Source organism: Herpailurus yagouaroundi, unplaced genomic scaffold, assembly GCF_014898765.1.
Source record: "Herpailurus yagouaroundi ecotype Mexico unplaced genomic scaffold, PumYag 28, whole genome shotgun sequence".
NCBI lineage: Eukaryota > Metazoa > Chordata > Mammalia > Carnivora > Felidae > Herpailurus > Herpailurus yagouaroundi.
The window spans coordinates 84,747,649-84,765,393 of NW_024412376.1; the positions used below are offsets into that span (position 1 = coordinate 84,747,649).

Genomic DNA, 17,745 nt, shown 5'->3' on the forward strand with positions numbered 1-17,745 from the left:
GGGGCCTTCTTTCCGTTGGTGGGGCACAGCGCTCTCCGCCCCCCCCCCCCTCCTCATGCTCCCTGTTCCTTTCAAAAAAAAAAAAAAAAAAAAAAAAAAAAAAAAAAAGAAACAAGGTTTTCTGATTTTAGTTCATCCTAGCATCCTTTCCATTACACTATGCTACATGTGGTCTACATATGATATGGCACAATATTATGTAAATACAAGTATCTCCTGCTTTTCCAAAGTTTGTGTTAGGCTACTTTGCTTTTACAAAAGACCTACATTAGTACTTGTTTTTGCTAACCAAAAGAAATCCTGAAGAGGAATTTTGCTTTTACCAAAAAAAGGTTAAAAGCTAAATGGCATTCAACGTGTTTTGCAGCAAGCCTGTTATAGAGGCAGTGTGGACCCTGAGCAGTGAGGGTAGCCCCACCAAGCCCCTTCCCTGGGAAGCACACTCAGCATCTTACAATCAAGTCACGATAGCCTAGAACTGTATCTGTGAGCATCTGTGCTTTCTCTCAATGTATTGTGTACATCCATTAGCAAGATAATGGCCTAAGGTATCAGAAAAACCTAAAAGAAGTTATTTTGGGGATCTGGAAATGGTCAAAAGATTTGCCACGTAAATTAATGGTAATTCGTTGCTTTGCACAATTGCGGGTTACAAAAGGTTTCATAGAAGTCTCCACTTTTGGATAGCAGGAGAAACCTGTAATCTGATTTAGAAAATACATCATGAAATCATCCAAATTGTTGCCACCTGAAGGTTTCTAGGACTCACATAAGGTTAAAGTGTCATACAATCTCCATTCTAAATTAATAGCTAATTTTTAAACTTTTCTGGTCAGTATCTTTGCCTTTCCTATAAAGAAAAATCACCCTACAAATATTTTTTAAAGTTCTATGATTAAAACATGAGTCTGAGAATTTATTATTTCGTGTATTTTTCAATTTCTGGTTTAAATACTTATTTTTGAAGAGAGCAACCAACTCTGTTTAGTCATATGGAGTTCCTATCAATTTTTTTAAATGTCCTCAAGGCAAGTAAATAACAAATACAATCAAGAATAAACAGACTTCTTTGTTACTTTTAAGTTATTTATTTATTTATTTATTTTTGAGACAGAGAGCATGCATGCATAGGTGCACACAAGTCAGGAAGGAGCAGAGAGAGGAGAGAGAAAGAATCCCAAAACAGGCTCCACAATGCCAGTGCAGAGCCTGATGCCAGGCTCAAACCCACAAACCGCAAGATCATGACCTGAGCTAAAGTCGGACGCTTAACCAACTGTTAACCAACCAGGTGCCTCAAGAATAAACAGAATTCTTAAAAAAAAAAAAAAAAAAAAAAAAGCTAAATTATCATCTTAGAAAATTGAGTTGAATCCTTTGTACTCAGTGACTACTGTTGCCGCTATTGCTGCTGCTATTGCTGTGTGTGTGTGTGTGTGTGTGTGTGTGTAAGTTGGCCAATTTCCACTTTTGATTATGTTAATGGCTAGTTTTGACAGTCAAATTAATTAAGCTATTTTCTGTATCATGAGGGTAATTAGTATCATATAGTTGAATTTGTATTTACAAATTCTATATTACAGACAAAAAACATTTACATCGGGGCGCCTGGGTGGCTCAGTCAGTTAAGCCGCTGACTTCGGCTCAGGTCATGATCTCGCGGTCCGTGAGTTCGAGCCCTGCATCAGGCTCTGTGCTGACAGCTCAGAGCCTGGAGCCTGTTTCAGATTCTGTGTCTCCCTCTCTCTGACCCTCCCCTGTTCATGCTCTGTCTCTCCCTGTCTCAAAAATAAATAAAACGTTAAAAAAATTTTTAAAATAATAAAACATTTACATCTACAAAATTAATTTGAGAATTAAGTCAACTCTTCACTATGTGTGTGCAATGAATCATACTTTCACCAAACATTCAAGTAGCATACAGATGTCTTTTTCTATATTTTTTGACTATTTACCTCCATTCTCAATTTTCTATATAAAACATGGCTTTGATGGGGATGATCATTGGATCTCTAATAAAATTTTTCATTTTTCAATCGAAAAAGTCATATTCTTTTTTTGTTTTTATAATCAACTCTGCAATCTCTTCAAATGTAAATTAATAGGTCCAAAAACAGGAGGCAGCACATATCAAGATGAAGCCCTCCCCTCCCTTATGTATGTACCAATTTAGACCTGATTTAAACTCATAAACACTCAAAATATGTTCATTCTGAGTCACTGTTAAAACCTTGTTACTACATTTCTGGTCAAGTAACTGTTAAATTACCATATTGAAGCATAACTGTTTGATGAAAATGCAAAACAACGCAATAATTGATTTGGAGGTTGGGCAGTTGGTTAAAAAGGAATCTTTTTTTGTGGCGCCTGGGGAGCTCAGTCGAGCGCGGGCTTCGGCTCAGGTCATGATCTCGCAGTTGGTGAGTTCAAGCCCCTCTGTGCTGTCAGGTAGAGCCACCGCTTTGGATCCTCTGTCCCCCCCCCCCCCCGCCCCCCCCCCCTTTTCAGGCTTTCAATCTAAAAAATAAATAAAAGCATTAAAATAAATATAAAAATAAATAAATAAATAAATAAATAAATAAATAAATAAATAAAAAGAATCTTTCTTGCTTAATTAAAGCTAATAACCAAGAAATGCTTTTCTACAGACAATGCCACACAGTATTCGGGAACTTACAATACTTCCTTGTTTTCAGCCTTTAAGATCTGGAGGATCTCTTCTCTAGTCGCAGTCCTGAGGTGCTGAATGAAGGCCAGGAAGCTTCTGACAGCCTCAGCTTTAGAGAGGTTGTCAGGCTGCAGGTGTTTTCTGGTAGACTGCCAGTGCTCCGAGAGCTGCAAGAAAACATGGCTGCAGGCTCGCACCCCATTCATAATTCTGAACATCCACATTGACAAGGGATGTTCTCCCCAGAAACAAATTTTTCCTTGTATCTGACAAGCAAAAGAAGCTTTTTGTATCGCCTCAATGTGCCAGATTGCTACCTGCCAGTATCACATTCCTGGGATTCACGGAGACAAATATTGAGGCTTGTCGACCCTGTGTATGATTCTTTCTCAGGAGCACCATTTTTGTCTATTACTCTTTAGCTCGAAAGAAATCAGGCTTCTGGTCCTAGAAGGTCATTCCATGGTTACCCTAAGGAAATTCTGTGTGAGGCCGGGCTTTGACTACCATACTAGAACTATGCAGAATTTTCGTTAACAGCAGGATATGTTGGAGGGGGAATAAATCAAAACTGCTGAATAATTGTGTCAGGTTTATTATTTACAGGGAACTCACTGAAAATCAGTATTTGTAATACCGTGAGCTCCCGATTCTAACTTTCTTTTATTGTTTTTATGAAATGCAATGTTTAACTACACTGAGGTCTGAACTGCTCATTACTTAAAATGTTAAGTAGAGTATTATTTAGATAAAAGTAATTCTCCTACTATTGTTATTCTACTATGGTTTTAAAAATAGTAAATAATTCTAACTAGTGACATATTCTGGCTTTCAAATAAGCTAAATAACTGATTTTTCATAGTTTGCCACTTTTCCCCTACTTGTAAATAATGTGTTTAATCCCATTAGTCACCTCCAGCTCTCTAATTCTGAGGTAATCAGCATGCTACCGATTTTTTGAATTATTCAGTCCTTCTAATAAGCAATAGACACATATTTTCTCTTTTTCAAACTCCTCTTGGTTATCTAATCTTAAGAGGATATTCCAAAGCAAAATTCTAGCTATTCTTAGCTAAATATTTACTGGGTCATTTCTGAGGGCAGAAAGAACACTAGTGTGAATTCAGATTTTTTTTCTTTGAAGGGTTGCAATGGTGACAGTATATGGAAATTGGAAAAGCAATTGCTCAAAGACATCAATGCTTCCTACGATAATGAAGAAGTAATTATCAAAAATCTTAAACAGCTTATTCTTTTTAATAACCATGGGGGAGACAAATTAATAATTCACAGTATTAAAAAAGATGATTGGTTTCATTAGTCACTTTCCTATATAATTTCCACCTCCATATGACACATTAGAAAATCACAGTAGAATATTAAATGATATATGGAAGAAAAACAAAGGGAAAACAAAATTTGAGAATTATTTTTTCTGTTTTTTCTTTAGTTCAATTTTGATAAATTTGAAATTAGCAAGGAATAGTGTCTTGAACTTTAAGCAAATTATGGTATTCGTTCTTGATAATTCTACTTCTCTGAATACCAATAAAACCAAAGGGAACAGAATCTTCTGGTAGCTACCAATGGAGCATGTTGCTCTGTTGTTCATGCTCAGGGTTTGCTCTCCTGACAAGAGGTTAAGTATTAGGAAATACTAGATCCTAAGGTCACATCTGTAGCCATCATCACAACTGATTCGTGTAATAAATGAAATTTCTCTTTGCTGATTTTAAAATGTTATAAGATGACCTATCTTTTGCCTGGGAGATATGAGATCTCGTTTTGCCTATAATTGTAGAGGAGTTTGGGGCATGGTAGAAAAATGTTTCCTAATTTAGAAGAGAGCTTGGCATCCTTTTTTAGTTCTCAAAGCAATACTCAGAACACTGAGCTCAGCAAAATATTTCACCTAAAGACTTATTGCTATTAAGTGGCGAAAACTGTCAGGATTCAGATCCTGTCCATGCTCTTGACACTATATGCTTTCCCCTAACTTCATTAGGGCCTTTATCCCCCCAGGTATTCTAGGTACTACTATTCAGAAGCTGCCCTTACTTAAGTCATAACATTTTTAACTTGAGATGAGTGGATGATAATTATTTGTTAAATATCATTGGATTACACATCATCTCAGGTGCATATTGTTAAGATAGTGCCATTATAATTCCGTGGTGGCTGGTAGCTCTTTATAAACTTTCTTCAAAGAATTAACTGAAGCTTCCATTGGAAACAAAAAGAAAACGGAATTTTAAGCCTTGAGTATTCCCCTATCCGACCACTCAATGCAGTTGTTCACACTTACAGAAGGGCATCTTTTACACTTGCTCTGGAAGTCCTGTCCCACAATGGGAAGGGCCTTGTACTCTGAATCAACTGCTTTAATTATGGCTGCAACCTGCTTTCCAGACATCAGTCTTGGGCCTGCTTCAGTGGTCTTCAGCTCCAATTTCTGCCTGTACCACAAGGAAGAGAAATACCACATAAGCAGTTTTCCTTTGAGTGAACAAGCTACTAATTACCATTCTCTTGGCAAACAATTTATTCACACTATGGAAGTCCATATCTTTCAAACTGCAATATCTCAGTAACAGACCTCAAGTTAATTATGAAGTCTTTTTGGAGCAAAAATTTTATTCAAAGATTTGAAAATTTAAGTCTGGATTTAAGAGAATACAGGGAAAAAAACTTGCCTGGATGCTGAACAAGATATGTGATGTCACCTCTTTTGAATTTAGCCCTACTTTCTGCAAATAATACCATCAGTACAACCACACACCACTTATTAACTAAGACAGTTAAGAAATCTTTTTTACTAAAAATGGTTTCACAGATATTTTTGCCTGATACATACTCTTTCAGAACCGTGTCTCTCTCCCGTCAAGTGGTAGAGTCTGCATCCCTATCCTTGAGCCTGGGCAGGACTCTGTGACTTCCCCAACTAAGAGAGGGACAGTAGAAGTGACACTGTGTGACTTCTAAGGATAAATCTTAAAAGGAAATTCAGCCTTCATCTGGAATGCTAGCAGCGCCTGTACCTTCGGAGACTTGAGCCGCCATGTACAAAGTCTGGCTACCCAAAGCTACCATTTTGAGAGGCCACATATTGATAAAAGAGAAATGCTTGGGGAGCCTCAGTAGTTTGTCTTCCCAGCTCAGGTACCAAATAGGCAAGGGAGCAACCTTTGAACCAGCTCTGGTCAGTGCCTGTCTGCAACTGCAGAATAGATGCCAAACAAGGCATGCTTAGTTGAACCAACGCAAGACTCAGAATTATGAGAGAATGATAAAATGATTGTTGCTTCTTACACCACTAACTTTGGAGTGGTTTGCTATAAAGCAATGGAAATCTGATAGACCTGGTACGTACTTTAAAATATTTATTTTGTACGAGAATAGATGAAAGTAATATGGTACAAAGTAAAATGCAAAATTCTATCCAGATGAGACTTCAAAAATACTTCAAGCATTTATGGTTTGAGGCACTTCTCCCAAGATTTTGCATCCACTGATCTCTGATATTGGAGCTATTTCAGAGAAAACATTTGACAAGCAATTGTATAAGATATAATACATTTAATGCTAGAAAAATCTTTTTCTAAATTAAAATCTTAAAGGAACACATACTCTTAGATTTGAAAATTTTAGTTCTTAAGCCTGTGAGAACTTCTGATCAGAGAAATCTTAAATTGAAATAACAGGCTTGAATTTGTAAGTACTATAAATCAAGACTACAAAAATTCTGTCATATCACTTTACTATGGAATTTTTTATGTGTTTTTTAACAACAGTAACAAAAAAAAATCTCAAGGAGAGAACATGCAAAAGTCACCACTTTTTAACCTTATCATTGTAAACTTCTGACAGAGAAATTAGAAAATAAACCAGAACTTATCAAGTAGTTTGCCTTTTTTAAATGTAAATTCTATTCAATAAACAATTGATACAATTTTTAAATGAAATTCTATTAAATAAACAGTAAGTATTTAATATATCCCATTATTATAGATGATGTGAAAAAATAAAGATGAACAAGATGTAATCACAGTTTTCAAGAAGCTAACAGTCAAAATGAGGAAGCACTAAATATACATAAAACATATATATATTTAACATGTCTAACATATACATGTAAAAACCAAATATGATAATATATAAAAGAATAGGAAAGAAAATTTATATTCCAGCATTATCTTACTTTGATATTATTTTGCCTGCAATGGTTTGTAGAGAATTCATCCGAAAAGCATGTGTCTCTTCTGCAAGCACAGCTATAACAAAGCTGTCTTCTATCTTATAGGTAGTGACAGACGTGGCTTTTGAAGTGACACCCAAGACCTAAATAAGATAGATAGATGATAGATAGATAGATAGATAGATAGATATTTGTAGTTGTAAAAATAAGCTTTTTATCTTTGAATCAAGTCAAGTAGCAAACTGTCTTTTGATGTTCAAAAGAGCTTCCCCTTAATATCTTCCCTTCACCGCCCAAACTTACAACATATGAAAACAAACCTTTTCATTTGACATTGTATGAAACAATACCCTAAACTAAAAATCAAATATTCCAAAATTATATTGTTACCTTATTCTTCTACTATTTTAAATTAATCTCTAAAAATGTAATTATTTGAATGCCTTAAAGAGAGTGATATCAATCATACCTGATTTGAGGTTGTAAATCCAGACCTCTCTATTTTGCATGAATCCAAGGCCTTAATTTTGATCACTTTGTCTTGATGAGCCTGGTATGTCACCTTACAATCCCCAGAAATATCCACCTAAAAAGAAAAGTAAAAATACAATGTTTGGGATTTTCCCATGAACCATTTGAATTCCAGTGGGAAGTAGCCTGAAAACTGGGGTTCCTGATATGCCATGGGGGACTACCTTTTGTCCAAGCTGACAAGATGGTAAGACAGGAAGAACTCAATGCTTCCCATAACATGTGGATTCTTTTCCATCCTCTTTTGCTGAGTCTTACTAGCACCTTCTTATTGCCCCAGGAATAATAAAGGATTTTCTATATTTCTCTAAAGTTTAATGAGAATTGGACAAATGACCTGGTCATAATCAAAACCTCTGGAAAAGGGGTAATTGTGTGGGAAGGGGATTTGACTTTTAATGCCATATCTAGATGTGAATGTGTGTGTACATGTGTTCTTTGATTAGATGAATATAACTAGAAATCCTTAAAAACCTGTGGGATTAATTCAGCTCATAAGTCACATTAACAATTTGAGTGTGGGCAAATGTATGCCAATACAGACTTTTTTAGCTTCTCTGAGCCTTCCCTCCAAGTCTCTGCCAGCACCACACCCAGCTTTTATTCTAGCAAACTAACGGATATTCCCTCAGCCCTGCCCTGCGATTAGATTTTCTTGCCCATTCGTGGGTTGGCTGAATTCAGAACAGGAAACTTAGACTCAGTTCTGCTTTTGACTCAAAGTATGATACTGGGAGGACCACTTAACTTCTCTAGTTTAAACCTCAGTTTCTTCATCTGTAAAATGAAGGGGGTTGTTGGCATAGACCACTGGTTCTCCAAACGGATAATGTATCCAAATTATCTGAGAAAACTGTTAATAATACAGATGCTCAGGTCCTCTCTAATCTATTGAATCAGAATCTTCACAGTGAATCCAGGGAATCTATATCTTAAATAAGCTCCCCATGAGATAGTGATGCACAGTGATGCCACTGACATGCTCCCCAAGGTTTTCTGCATCTCTGTCATTCAATCATTCTATATGTCCCCTTAGTATAATGGATTCTAATTTCCTTTACCCTGTATTTGGGTACAAATTGGGGTAACCGGCAATCTGTTTCACATGTAAATGAGACTTAACCACCCTACTCACCTTTTCTGAGCATTACCATAGTAGTAACTTTTTTACTAAATTTCTACAAATAGAAATCCATATAAGTAATTTGGTTAACTATTGGTAAATAATATTTTGGATCCTTAATAATATTAGTAAGTACCTCATTGGTGGTTCCAGAGCTTAACTGCATCTGAAATAGGCTAGCCAGGCCTCTTTTGAGATTTTCTATGGCCACCGGCTCATTTGCATATGAGTAGAACTCTTTGACCTAGGGAGAAAGACAAACATAAATGAAGCAAAAATGCATCATTTATTAGATTTGGTTAAACAAGTGGCATGAAAGTTCAGATTTTCACCCTTATCAATCTGGGAAATAGAGATCTGTTTACTCCAAAGCTGGGATTTCTTTTTTGTGTGTGAAAAGAGGCTATTTAAATGTCTAAGAAGCTAGACCATGAGAACATGAAATTTGGGGAGACTGATAATTAAGGCTCTGAACATGATGGGAACAGTATAGGGAAGGAAAGAGTGCACGGATTTAGACTGGGATTTCTATGAAAACAAGAAGGATTGCCCAAGGAAGAGAAATCAGGAATATTCTCTTTGAACACATCAACATGTTCTCTACCTATAACTCTGCCTGAAACAAAAATTAACCAATGTTTAAAGTGACAAAGAGACTGGTGCTTAAAAGAGAATGGCAATTACACTTGACAGTCATGAGTTAGCACACCCTCTAAGGGCTGTGACAAGGGCCTATACATGACTATAATGCCCATGGACAAAATTCCACATGGGTGACTTTCTCTGGCTCTCCAGAGCATCCATGTTGGCATTGGGTATAAGGAGATAAAGAAGGTTGGAGGATTTGAGGTTGAGATTGCTAGCATGACATGGCCTGATGCAGGCGCTGCTTTGAGTCCCTTTAGAAGGCAGGAAGAGAGGTTGAAATGAGGGGATGACTGTGATTTGGCTGAAATAGCAAACATCTTACCTTAGCTTTGTTTTATCCTTGATATTTATAGGCACAAGGGTGATAACGATGTCTCATACCATTTTGATAATTTAGGTCATGTTTAAGAAACAAGAATATAAATACAAAGGGAATTTCCTGGAAGGCCTGTGTCACTTTTCACCAAGTATTAACTCCAAACACATCACACAATTTAGAAATAGAGGCTGGGGTAACCTGGGTGGCTCAGTCAGTTAAGCGTCCAACTCTTAATTTCAGCTCAGGTCATGATCTCACAGTTGAGCTCGAGCCCCACGTCCGGTTCTGTGCTAACTGTGGAGGCTGCTTAAGATTCTCTCTCTCCCTCTCTCTCTGCCCTTCCCCTGCTGACGCTCTTGCATGCATGCACACATGTGTGCATAGTCTCTCTAAAAATTTTTTAAAAAGATAGAAATAGAGGATGGATATAGCTTCCCTGTCAAAATTCCCAAGGTCTATGCTAATTATAGCTGAGCATTCCTACTGGAAATATCCTGAATGTCTTACTATTCTCTTTAAAATCAACCATGATTTCTCAAGTAAAACAGAATGTTCAGTAATTTGGCAATGAATTCAATTAATCTCAATCTGAACACAGTTCGATCTATATGGAAACTCTTACACCTTAGAAGGGACTATTTTGTCTGGATTAGCCAAACAAGTGTCTCAAATCTCTATTTTTATTTTCTGCATATACTCTGCCTAGTGACAAATTTACTAGGTATTTTATCCAGCAATCAATTTTAGTCATTACACTAAACGAACCTATAAATGTTGGAATTGTATTTGTCCAGGTTAAAAAGGAACTGGAATAGTGACCTCAGCGTCTGAAAATCCATGGTATCATATTCTCAAACAAATCACTGGCAATTTCTCAGCTCCAAGGCTGAGTTTCTGATGTTCTATTTTGTAAACTGGGTCTTCTTTCCTTTTAGGAATTACAGCGTAACCTCCTTTTCAAATATTTGGGAGTATATCTCTAGATATCATGACTTTTAAAAGTTCATAAGTGGGTCTCTTGAACCCAGATACAGTCAGAAGGACTCATTTAGTGGCAATACACATATGTCTATGGTCTGTGACTTTTTGGCAAGGCTTTAGTACTTTAGAAAGCAAAAAGGAGTCATTAAGTGGTAAAAATACTTGTATGATTATCATTAGTATCCTCACTTTCCTTCCATGCTCTAAAATGTACCTGAACTATTTATAAAGTTTCACCTAAAATTTCAGGAAACCTAGTTCTCCAATTTAATCTTTGAACTACACAAAAGATTAAGTACTCATCTATCAATGGCCCATGTGTACGGATCAAGTTTTGATCTCGACCACCAGGTCTCTAAGAAAATGGTGTTCACAACTTTTTTTCTCTAATAAACAAACCAAATAAATAACAAACAAAATAATAAACAAACAAAATAAACCAGAAAACAAAAAGAGTTTTTTTTTTCAGTTTTCTATTAATTTCTATCATTTCCCTAAAATTAGAAAAGTGGACACATCTGTTTTTCCTCACTTGTATGACAGCTATCTTTGAGGCCTAAATTCTGTTAAGTGCAGACCATTGTGAGCCAAAGTGAAAACAGCTCTGGTATCCATATTAGCTAAATGTCAACTATTAGAATTGAGCAGGCTCTCAATAATTGACAAAACAGTAAGTCAGAACTTTGCAGTTCAATCCGTGTGGCTGTCACAGCAATAATCTTAAATTCATTATTTCACAACAAGAACCAAGTAAGTTTTATTATATTCATGCCATAAAGCTGATTTACTTCATCCAGTTCTGAAATGAGCTCTGAACATCTGCAAGCACAGGACTCTTATCTAAACTCACATAGCTTCCGGAGAGCAACAGTGACACCACCTAGTTACAAACTAAGTCTTTAACTCAAGGAAACCAGACATAGGAGAAGATAGGTGAGTTGCAGAAAGGGAGAAAAGGATTCTATTCTAGAATAGAATAGAAAGTCTCCTGCTAAATTTTGAGGGCTAATTTCACCGTGGAATCAGTCGAGATTCATTGTATTTTTTCCTTAGGGAAAAAAATGCTTCTATCCATCCCCTTAATGTATGTATTCTTGAAGAATAAGAGAAAGCAAAATTCTGGCCAAACAGCAAAAATAAGCAAAAAGAATCCTAGCAAACAGACTATCATTTTGTTTAGTCTATTTAGCTGATTTATGTCTTTAAATATATCTTTGATATATATCTAACAGAGAGTATAGCTAGGGAATGACACAATGGAAAACAGACAAGTGAAGATATACTTGAAGAATTGAAGGTTTTCAAGGTGTCATATTTATTTCGGAGGTTCAGTGTGTGTGAAGGAGCCATACTGCCAGATTCAGAGAACAAATCAATGCCCAGAAACAACACAAAATAAAGGGCCAACTCGGCAGCCATGAGGTTCATTTAATCAATACTGACAGAAAAAACCAGAAATGGAAATCTGGTAATTATCCAGTTAATTGTATTAGCATTTCAGGCCAAAAAAAGGATCCATGCTGTAACTTGAGGCATCTTTTGCTTGTCAGTGTTAATCAACGTAACCAGAAAACTGTCATATGTCCAACTTCACTTATGATCTGTAGACAAAACCAGAGCCATGCCCAAACACTTATATAGGGAAGATGAGTGGGCATGGAAAAAGGATGATGTGCAATAAATATGCATCTGAGTGTTTTAATGGGCTCTCCTTTACCATGTAAATATGGGAGCTTAAAACAGGGGGCTCTGGAAGGACAAAAAATACATGCTGTTGAGCATCCCTGAAATCACAGAAATTTCAGGGAGTAAAACTTAATTTGAGCTTGGAGTGGAAAATATTTTTCAATAAAACTGCCAATCAGGAGCTCAGCCCTTGCTTCCCTAATTCCTCTCATGGTAGGCTGAGGTGATCATTTAAATAATGATCTCTCTGACAGTGATGTGGCTGAAAACTCCACATGGCTTCTTAGTCTCCAGGGTCATTTTTTTTTCCCCAACAGGTACTTTATCATATCATTGATAGATACCACAGTGCACTTTAACCTGAGGCTATCGTAAACCATCACAATCACAGCTCCTGTAGAATTGGCATGTTGGAGTCATTGAAATAATGATGTGGCAGCTCCATCCCAGCCTTTGAACAGTGAAGGCACTGAGTTCTTTTGTGTGTGTAACAAAAGACTTTGTACTCAACTGCTACCCAAGGGGCTATAAAATGGCAGGTTGTCATTAAGATTATAAATGCAACTTATATTTTATGCGCTCAAGTGTCTTTCCACATTAGAAGGTCAGAGAGGAAGAAAATAGTATTTCATGTTGTTGTGCCATATGAAAATCAAATGAGTTAATAGATATACTGAAGGATAAAGTAGGAATATTGCAAGTCAACCAAAGAGGTGGTACTTCCCCAAATACTTCACAATTAGAAAACAGTATAATGTGGAGGTTTCCAGCCTAGCCTCTGAGATTAGACCTGTTTGAATCCCAGCTCCACCACTTGCCAGTTGTGTGACCCTAGGCAAATTTCTTTACTGCTCTTAACTTTGGTTTCCTCATCTATTACAAGAGGACGATAAAGCAGCACCTGCTTCCAGAGCTGTCATGAGGATAAAAGAGATCACTAATGTAATGCCTTCGGCCTCTGCACATGAAGTGCTCAATATGATTTAGCTAATATTCAGCAAACAATAGCCCAAGACTTTCTCAAAGTTCAACTCATTTTAGTACCATATAACTTCATGTGTTCATTCCTTTAATTTACATTCATTGAGACCCCACTATGAGCAGGACACTGAAAATACAGAGTGAAAGACACAATTGCTGCCTATGAGCTTACTCTGAATGCTGACTGCAGACAAAGAGAGGATTTAAACATCTATGATAAACACTTGAATAGAAATAAGCCTAAAGGAGTATGGGGTTTGGGAGAATGTTGGGAAAGTCTCTTAGAATACCAGGTCAGTCAGTACAAGGCATGGTTCTGGGTGTTTTGCAGAGGAAGGGAGTGGAAGGGCATGAAGGGGAGTATGAGGGGCTAGAATACAAAGAGGAATGGGAATTTTCTCTACCAAAACCCAAAGTCTAGTAATGGACACAAATGACCAAAAGGACAGTGATAAGGGCCATGAGTGAGTTACAAAGTGCTAAGAGGATTCTAAAGAGAGGTGATTATTTCCAGTTGACTGGAAAGATATGAACTTTATAAAAGAAAGGGCCTGTGAGCAATGCCTAGGGCATGGTAAGTATTTTGACAAGTGGAGAAGAGAAGCATCCTTGAGATGGGGATTCACATTTGGTTGTAGGAGAGGTGACAACATAAGAATTCCTTTTACTGCTTTATATAAAAATGCAGATCATGATTAGCAATATATCACATGTCTGAAATTTACATTATTTTAAAGTATTTGTTTTCACCTTTAAAAATTTTGAATCTAGAGACATTTTGCAGATGTGTAGAGTTTTAACTATAATGGTCCCTCTGTTTTTCTACTTAGGTAACTAAAACTGAGTGTACATCTTCACAGATACATTTTTATGTACGTCAATATAATATCTCTACTTTTCATAAACCCACATATGTCATGCCTAGTATTTCACTGATCACAGTTTCTTCTCAGTTACAAACATATTAAGACCATTGTAATAGATCACAATCAAACCATAAGTAATGCACACTTACAGAATTTTCTGAGCAAATTTACAAATGGATGTTATAGTGTTCATTCTTTAATATATAAAATACTTTTCAAAGTCATCGTTTTTAAATAACCTCTAAGTACTTTTTTAAAACACCAACTCTACCTTAGGAATGACATGCCCTTTCAAAAGCTTCAATTTTGTGCATTAGCCAGATACTGATAGTCTCATGAGTTAATATCATTTATCGAATGAGGCTAGATCATTCCATTCTCACAATTTGTCTGCTTTCCTGAATGATGTACACAATCATCTGTGATGACCTAATGTGTTACAATATCTTTCTAATCCTTCCTAATAAGGAATATACCTTTTAATAGTGCCTCTCAATAAACAAATACTTGATTCTATTGTAAGATTTTCATAAAAATAAGAAACAAATGGCTAGAAAATATAAGTGAATTCAACACCTTGATTGACTTCTGAAGCATTTAGTTTGCAACCTCTACTTATTAGTTCTTGAAAAAATTCCATTTACTATAAAAGTAGTGATATCATGATCATTTCAATGTAATAACTACAGAAGGAAGGAAAAATTTGAAGTAGGAGAAAAAAGATGTGGGACCCCCAAAATCACTTTTACCTTTCCATGGATTAGATGAAGGAGCACAGGTCTTTGTAAAGCTTCCAAGTTTTCCTTTCTTATGATTTTGGGTGGATTTTTTCCTTTGAAAATGCTCTTCTCTCCTCTCTGCTGATTCACATTTTCAACATTTACGTCTTTCATCTGGAATCATGGAAAGAAACATGTTAGAAAAACTTGCTATCTCTATTTCCATCATAGTCTTTTAGAAAATAAAATGCTGGGGCGCCTGGGTGGCGCAGTCGGTTAGGCGTCCGACTTCAGCCAGGTCACGATCTCGCGCTCCGTGAGTTCGAGCCCCGCGTCGGGCTCTGGGCTGATGGCTCGGAGCCTGGAGCCTGTTTCCGATTCTGTGTCTCCCTCTCTCTCTGCCCCTCCCCCGTTCATGCTCTGTCTCTCTCTGTCCGAAAAATAAATAAAAAACGTTGGGAAAAAAAAATTAAAAAAAAAAAAAATAAATAAATAAAATGCTAAAGCAATAAACAGGGTTGGCCATAACTTATTCTGTTGCTTTTCAATTCATGATTCATAAGACTTAGCCATTAACTTTAAAATAATGGAGAAGTCACATGAAAATTAGGTTTTTGAATTAGGTAAAAATACTGATACTTTAATAAATCTGTGAATTCAGGTTTGTAATAATCATGACTGAAAGGTAGCTCTTTTTTGTCACTGTCACTCTCCTTATTCATTTTGACTATTGCTGTCTGCCTGGTCTCCTCACTTTCTTTACCATTTTTTGGAAAGGAATCCTGTCCCATTGTATTTCACTTGTATATACAAAATCAAAGATGAACAGTCTGATTACTGAACAAGGAGGTACATAATGTTTTCTGCAGAATAGTTTACTGTTCTATTGAGAAATGGTTTAGAGAGGTGGATGATGAAGTTTTGAGCCAACCTGGAAGTCACAACAGCTATTAGAGACATCCAAAGAAGCAAAGATCACTTGATACATGTATTGCAATGACACCTCATTATAAAGTTTATCAACAACTACTTATCAGTTATAATGGAACAAATCTTGGTCCCGTGTACCTGCTTCACACCAACACGTAGAAGAATAACAGACTTTACTAGAGAAATCTATTGCCTTTAGGCCTTTGAAAGCCAATATGGAATCACCATATATTAAAACTGAAAGAGGTCCCAGAGACCATATGATTTGACCTCCTTTCTCAACACATAAATCTAAACTGTCATAATTGACCAAATATGGCCATGCAGGAGAGCACCTGGCTCTTTCCTCAGGAAGAACACAGAATGGGTTCACTTCCTCATTGGTACTTCCGTTATATGGAGGCACTCAGGAAAATTGAGAGGTTCCAATATTATCTCCTCCTTCAGTGAAAGTAGTCTTAACTGTTTTTCACATGACATGGATTCTAGACTCCTCACTCCTAGAACATTTCAACTGGGTTATAGTTTAATGTGCTTATTAGTGAGAAATATAGACCTGGACATCATACCATAGTTACTCACTAGCATGTGCCTTCTTTTGCTTGCTTCAACAACTTAGAAAGACCAGATTACTTTTTATTGGCAAAAACTCCAAAACTGTAGATCTATTTATTTTAGTGATAGATAACAAAGTAAAGGGATATATAACCAAGAGCACAAAACAATTGCTCTCAAATGATAACATTTCTCAAAGACTTTGCTGACATCTAATCTTTGCATGCCTGGTAGAAAATACCTACTGTGATTTGGATCAGTTGGTCATCATCGCCATCAGGATTCCTCCACAGTAAGACGACATCCACATTAGATGAAATTCGGTAGCCTACACTGTCTTGGAGTTTTCCTTTGCCCCGATCAAGAAGAACTTCAGTGGAATATGTGAGTTTGTACAGACGGTCATTATTTAATGAGAGACCGGTTGTGTGACCTGCATAAAGATTGTGACACAAGTCAAATCTCAGTTGTAATGTACTTGTCATGCCACGGAGTGTGCTATCTTGCCATCAATGCATTCCTTGTCCAGCATAGTGCTGCCTAGTGGAACCTTAGTAATATTTGCTAAATGAAAGATGGTTCTATTCTCCATTTGCTGAAATCACTGACTTGAACAACAACGAAACGAACAACTAACAAACAAATAAACTTCCATTTCAGAACAGACATTAATTTGTATCCTTTATCAATAATCAGATGATCTAAATATCGCTCTGGTTGAACTATAGAACAGTTTTTTTAAGGAAATGTCATTGCATTGCTTTTAATTATATGAATGTGATTTCTCTTCTCTCTCCAGCTTTATTGAGGTAAAATGAATATGATTCCAGGTAGAGGTTTAGCCAGGAATTGCTTTACAAAATTAATAAAAACTATTTGTAACTAATATATCATTTCAGTGCAACAGATCAATGCCAAGGTAATTTTAGGGGTAAGGCAGTTCCTTAAATTGGATATTTTGAATATTTAAAGACTATCCCCCCAATGCAATTAACTCTACTAATTACAGTAAAAATATTATAGTTTATTTAATTATAGTAAACTTTTAGTACAAAGGTACATTTCAAGGTTATACATATGTAATTTTAAATTAGCTATTCCTGAAGAAAATAATGTTTTACTACACAAGATTTTAGTACCAGTTTTAATTTAGCATCGGCAGCTTAATGTCAAATAGTATAGTGAGCCAAAATAATTGATATATGAAGCAGTTTACACATTGTCTAATTCAGCTTACCTTAACCCAAAGAAATGTGACACAGGAGGATCAAATCTTTACCAGAGATGATTTGAAGTTTATGGTCATGCAAACCCTCTGTGTATTTTCTATCTATGGCTCACAGGACATAGTCAAAACAGATTTCAGTATACATTTTTCCTCAGTGCTAATGGGGTTGCATTGCCTAGTAAACTATAATAAGCAACCATAAGTTTTTCTTCCCTCAGGAAATATGCGTACGGAGGGAGGGCGAGGAAAGGAAGTTCAAATGAGTAGGCCAGAAGAGAGGCAGCTGAGAAAGAAAACAAAGTTACTCTGCAAAGC

At 36.4% G+C, this 17,745-nt stretch overlaps 1 protein-coding gene across 3 annotated transcripts in view; it reads right to left on the reverse strand.

Annotated features, from left to right (window-relative positions):
* MTTP (microsomal triglyceride transfer protein) overlaps nt 1-17,745 on the reverse strand; it is a 60,482-nt gene that overhangs the window by 25,309 nt on the left and 17,428 nt on the right. For all 3 annotated transcript variants that reach the window (XM_040477653.1, XM_040477662.1, XM_040477645.1), the window contains exons 2-8: nt 16,448-16,635; nt 14,748-14,891; nt 8,654-8,761; nt 7,333-7,449; nt 6,867-7,006; nt 4,974-5,124; nt 2,678-2,835 (exon numbers count right to left, since the gene is read on the reverse strand). In XM_040477653.1, the coding sequence (XP_040333587.1) occupies nt 2,678-2,835; nt 4,974-5,124; nt 6,867-7,006; nt 7,333-7,449; nt 8,654-8,761; nt 14,748-14,891 (818 nt within the window). In that variant the 5' untranslated portion in view covers nt 16,448-16,635. The remainder of the gene's footprint in view (nt 1-2,677; nt 2,836-4,973; nt 5,125-6,866; nt 7,007-7,332; nt 7,450-8,653; nt 8,762-14,747; nt 14,892-16,447; nt 16,636-17,745) is intronic.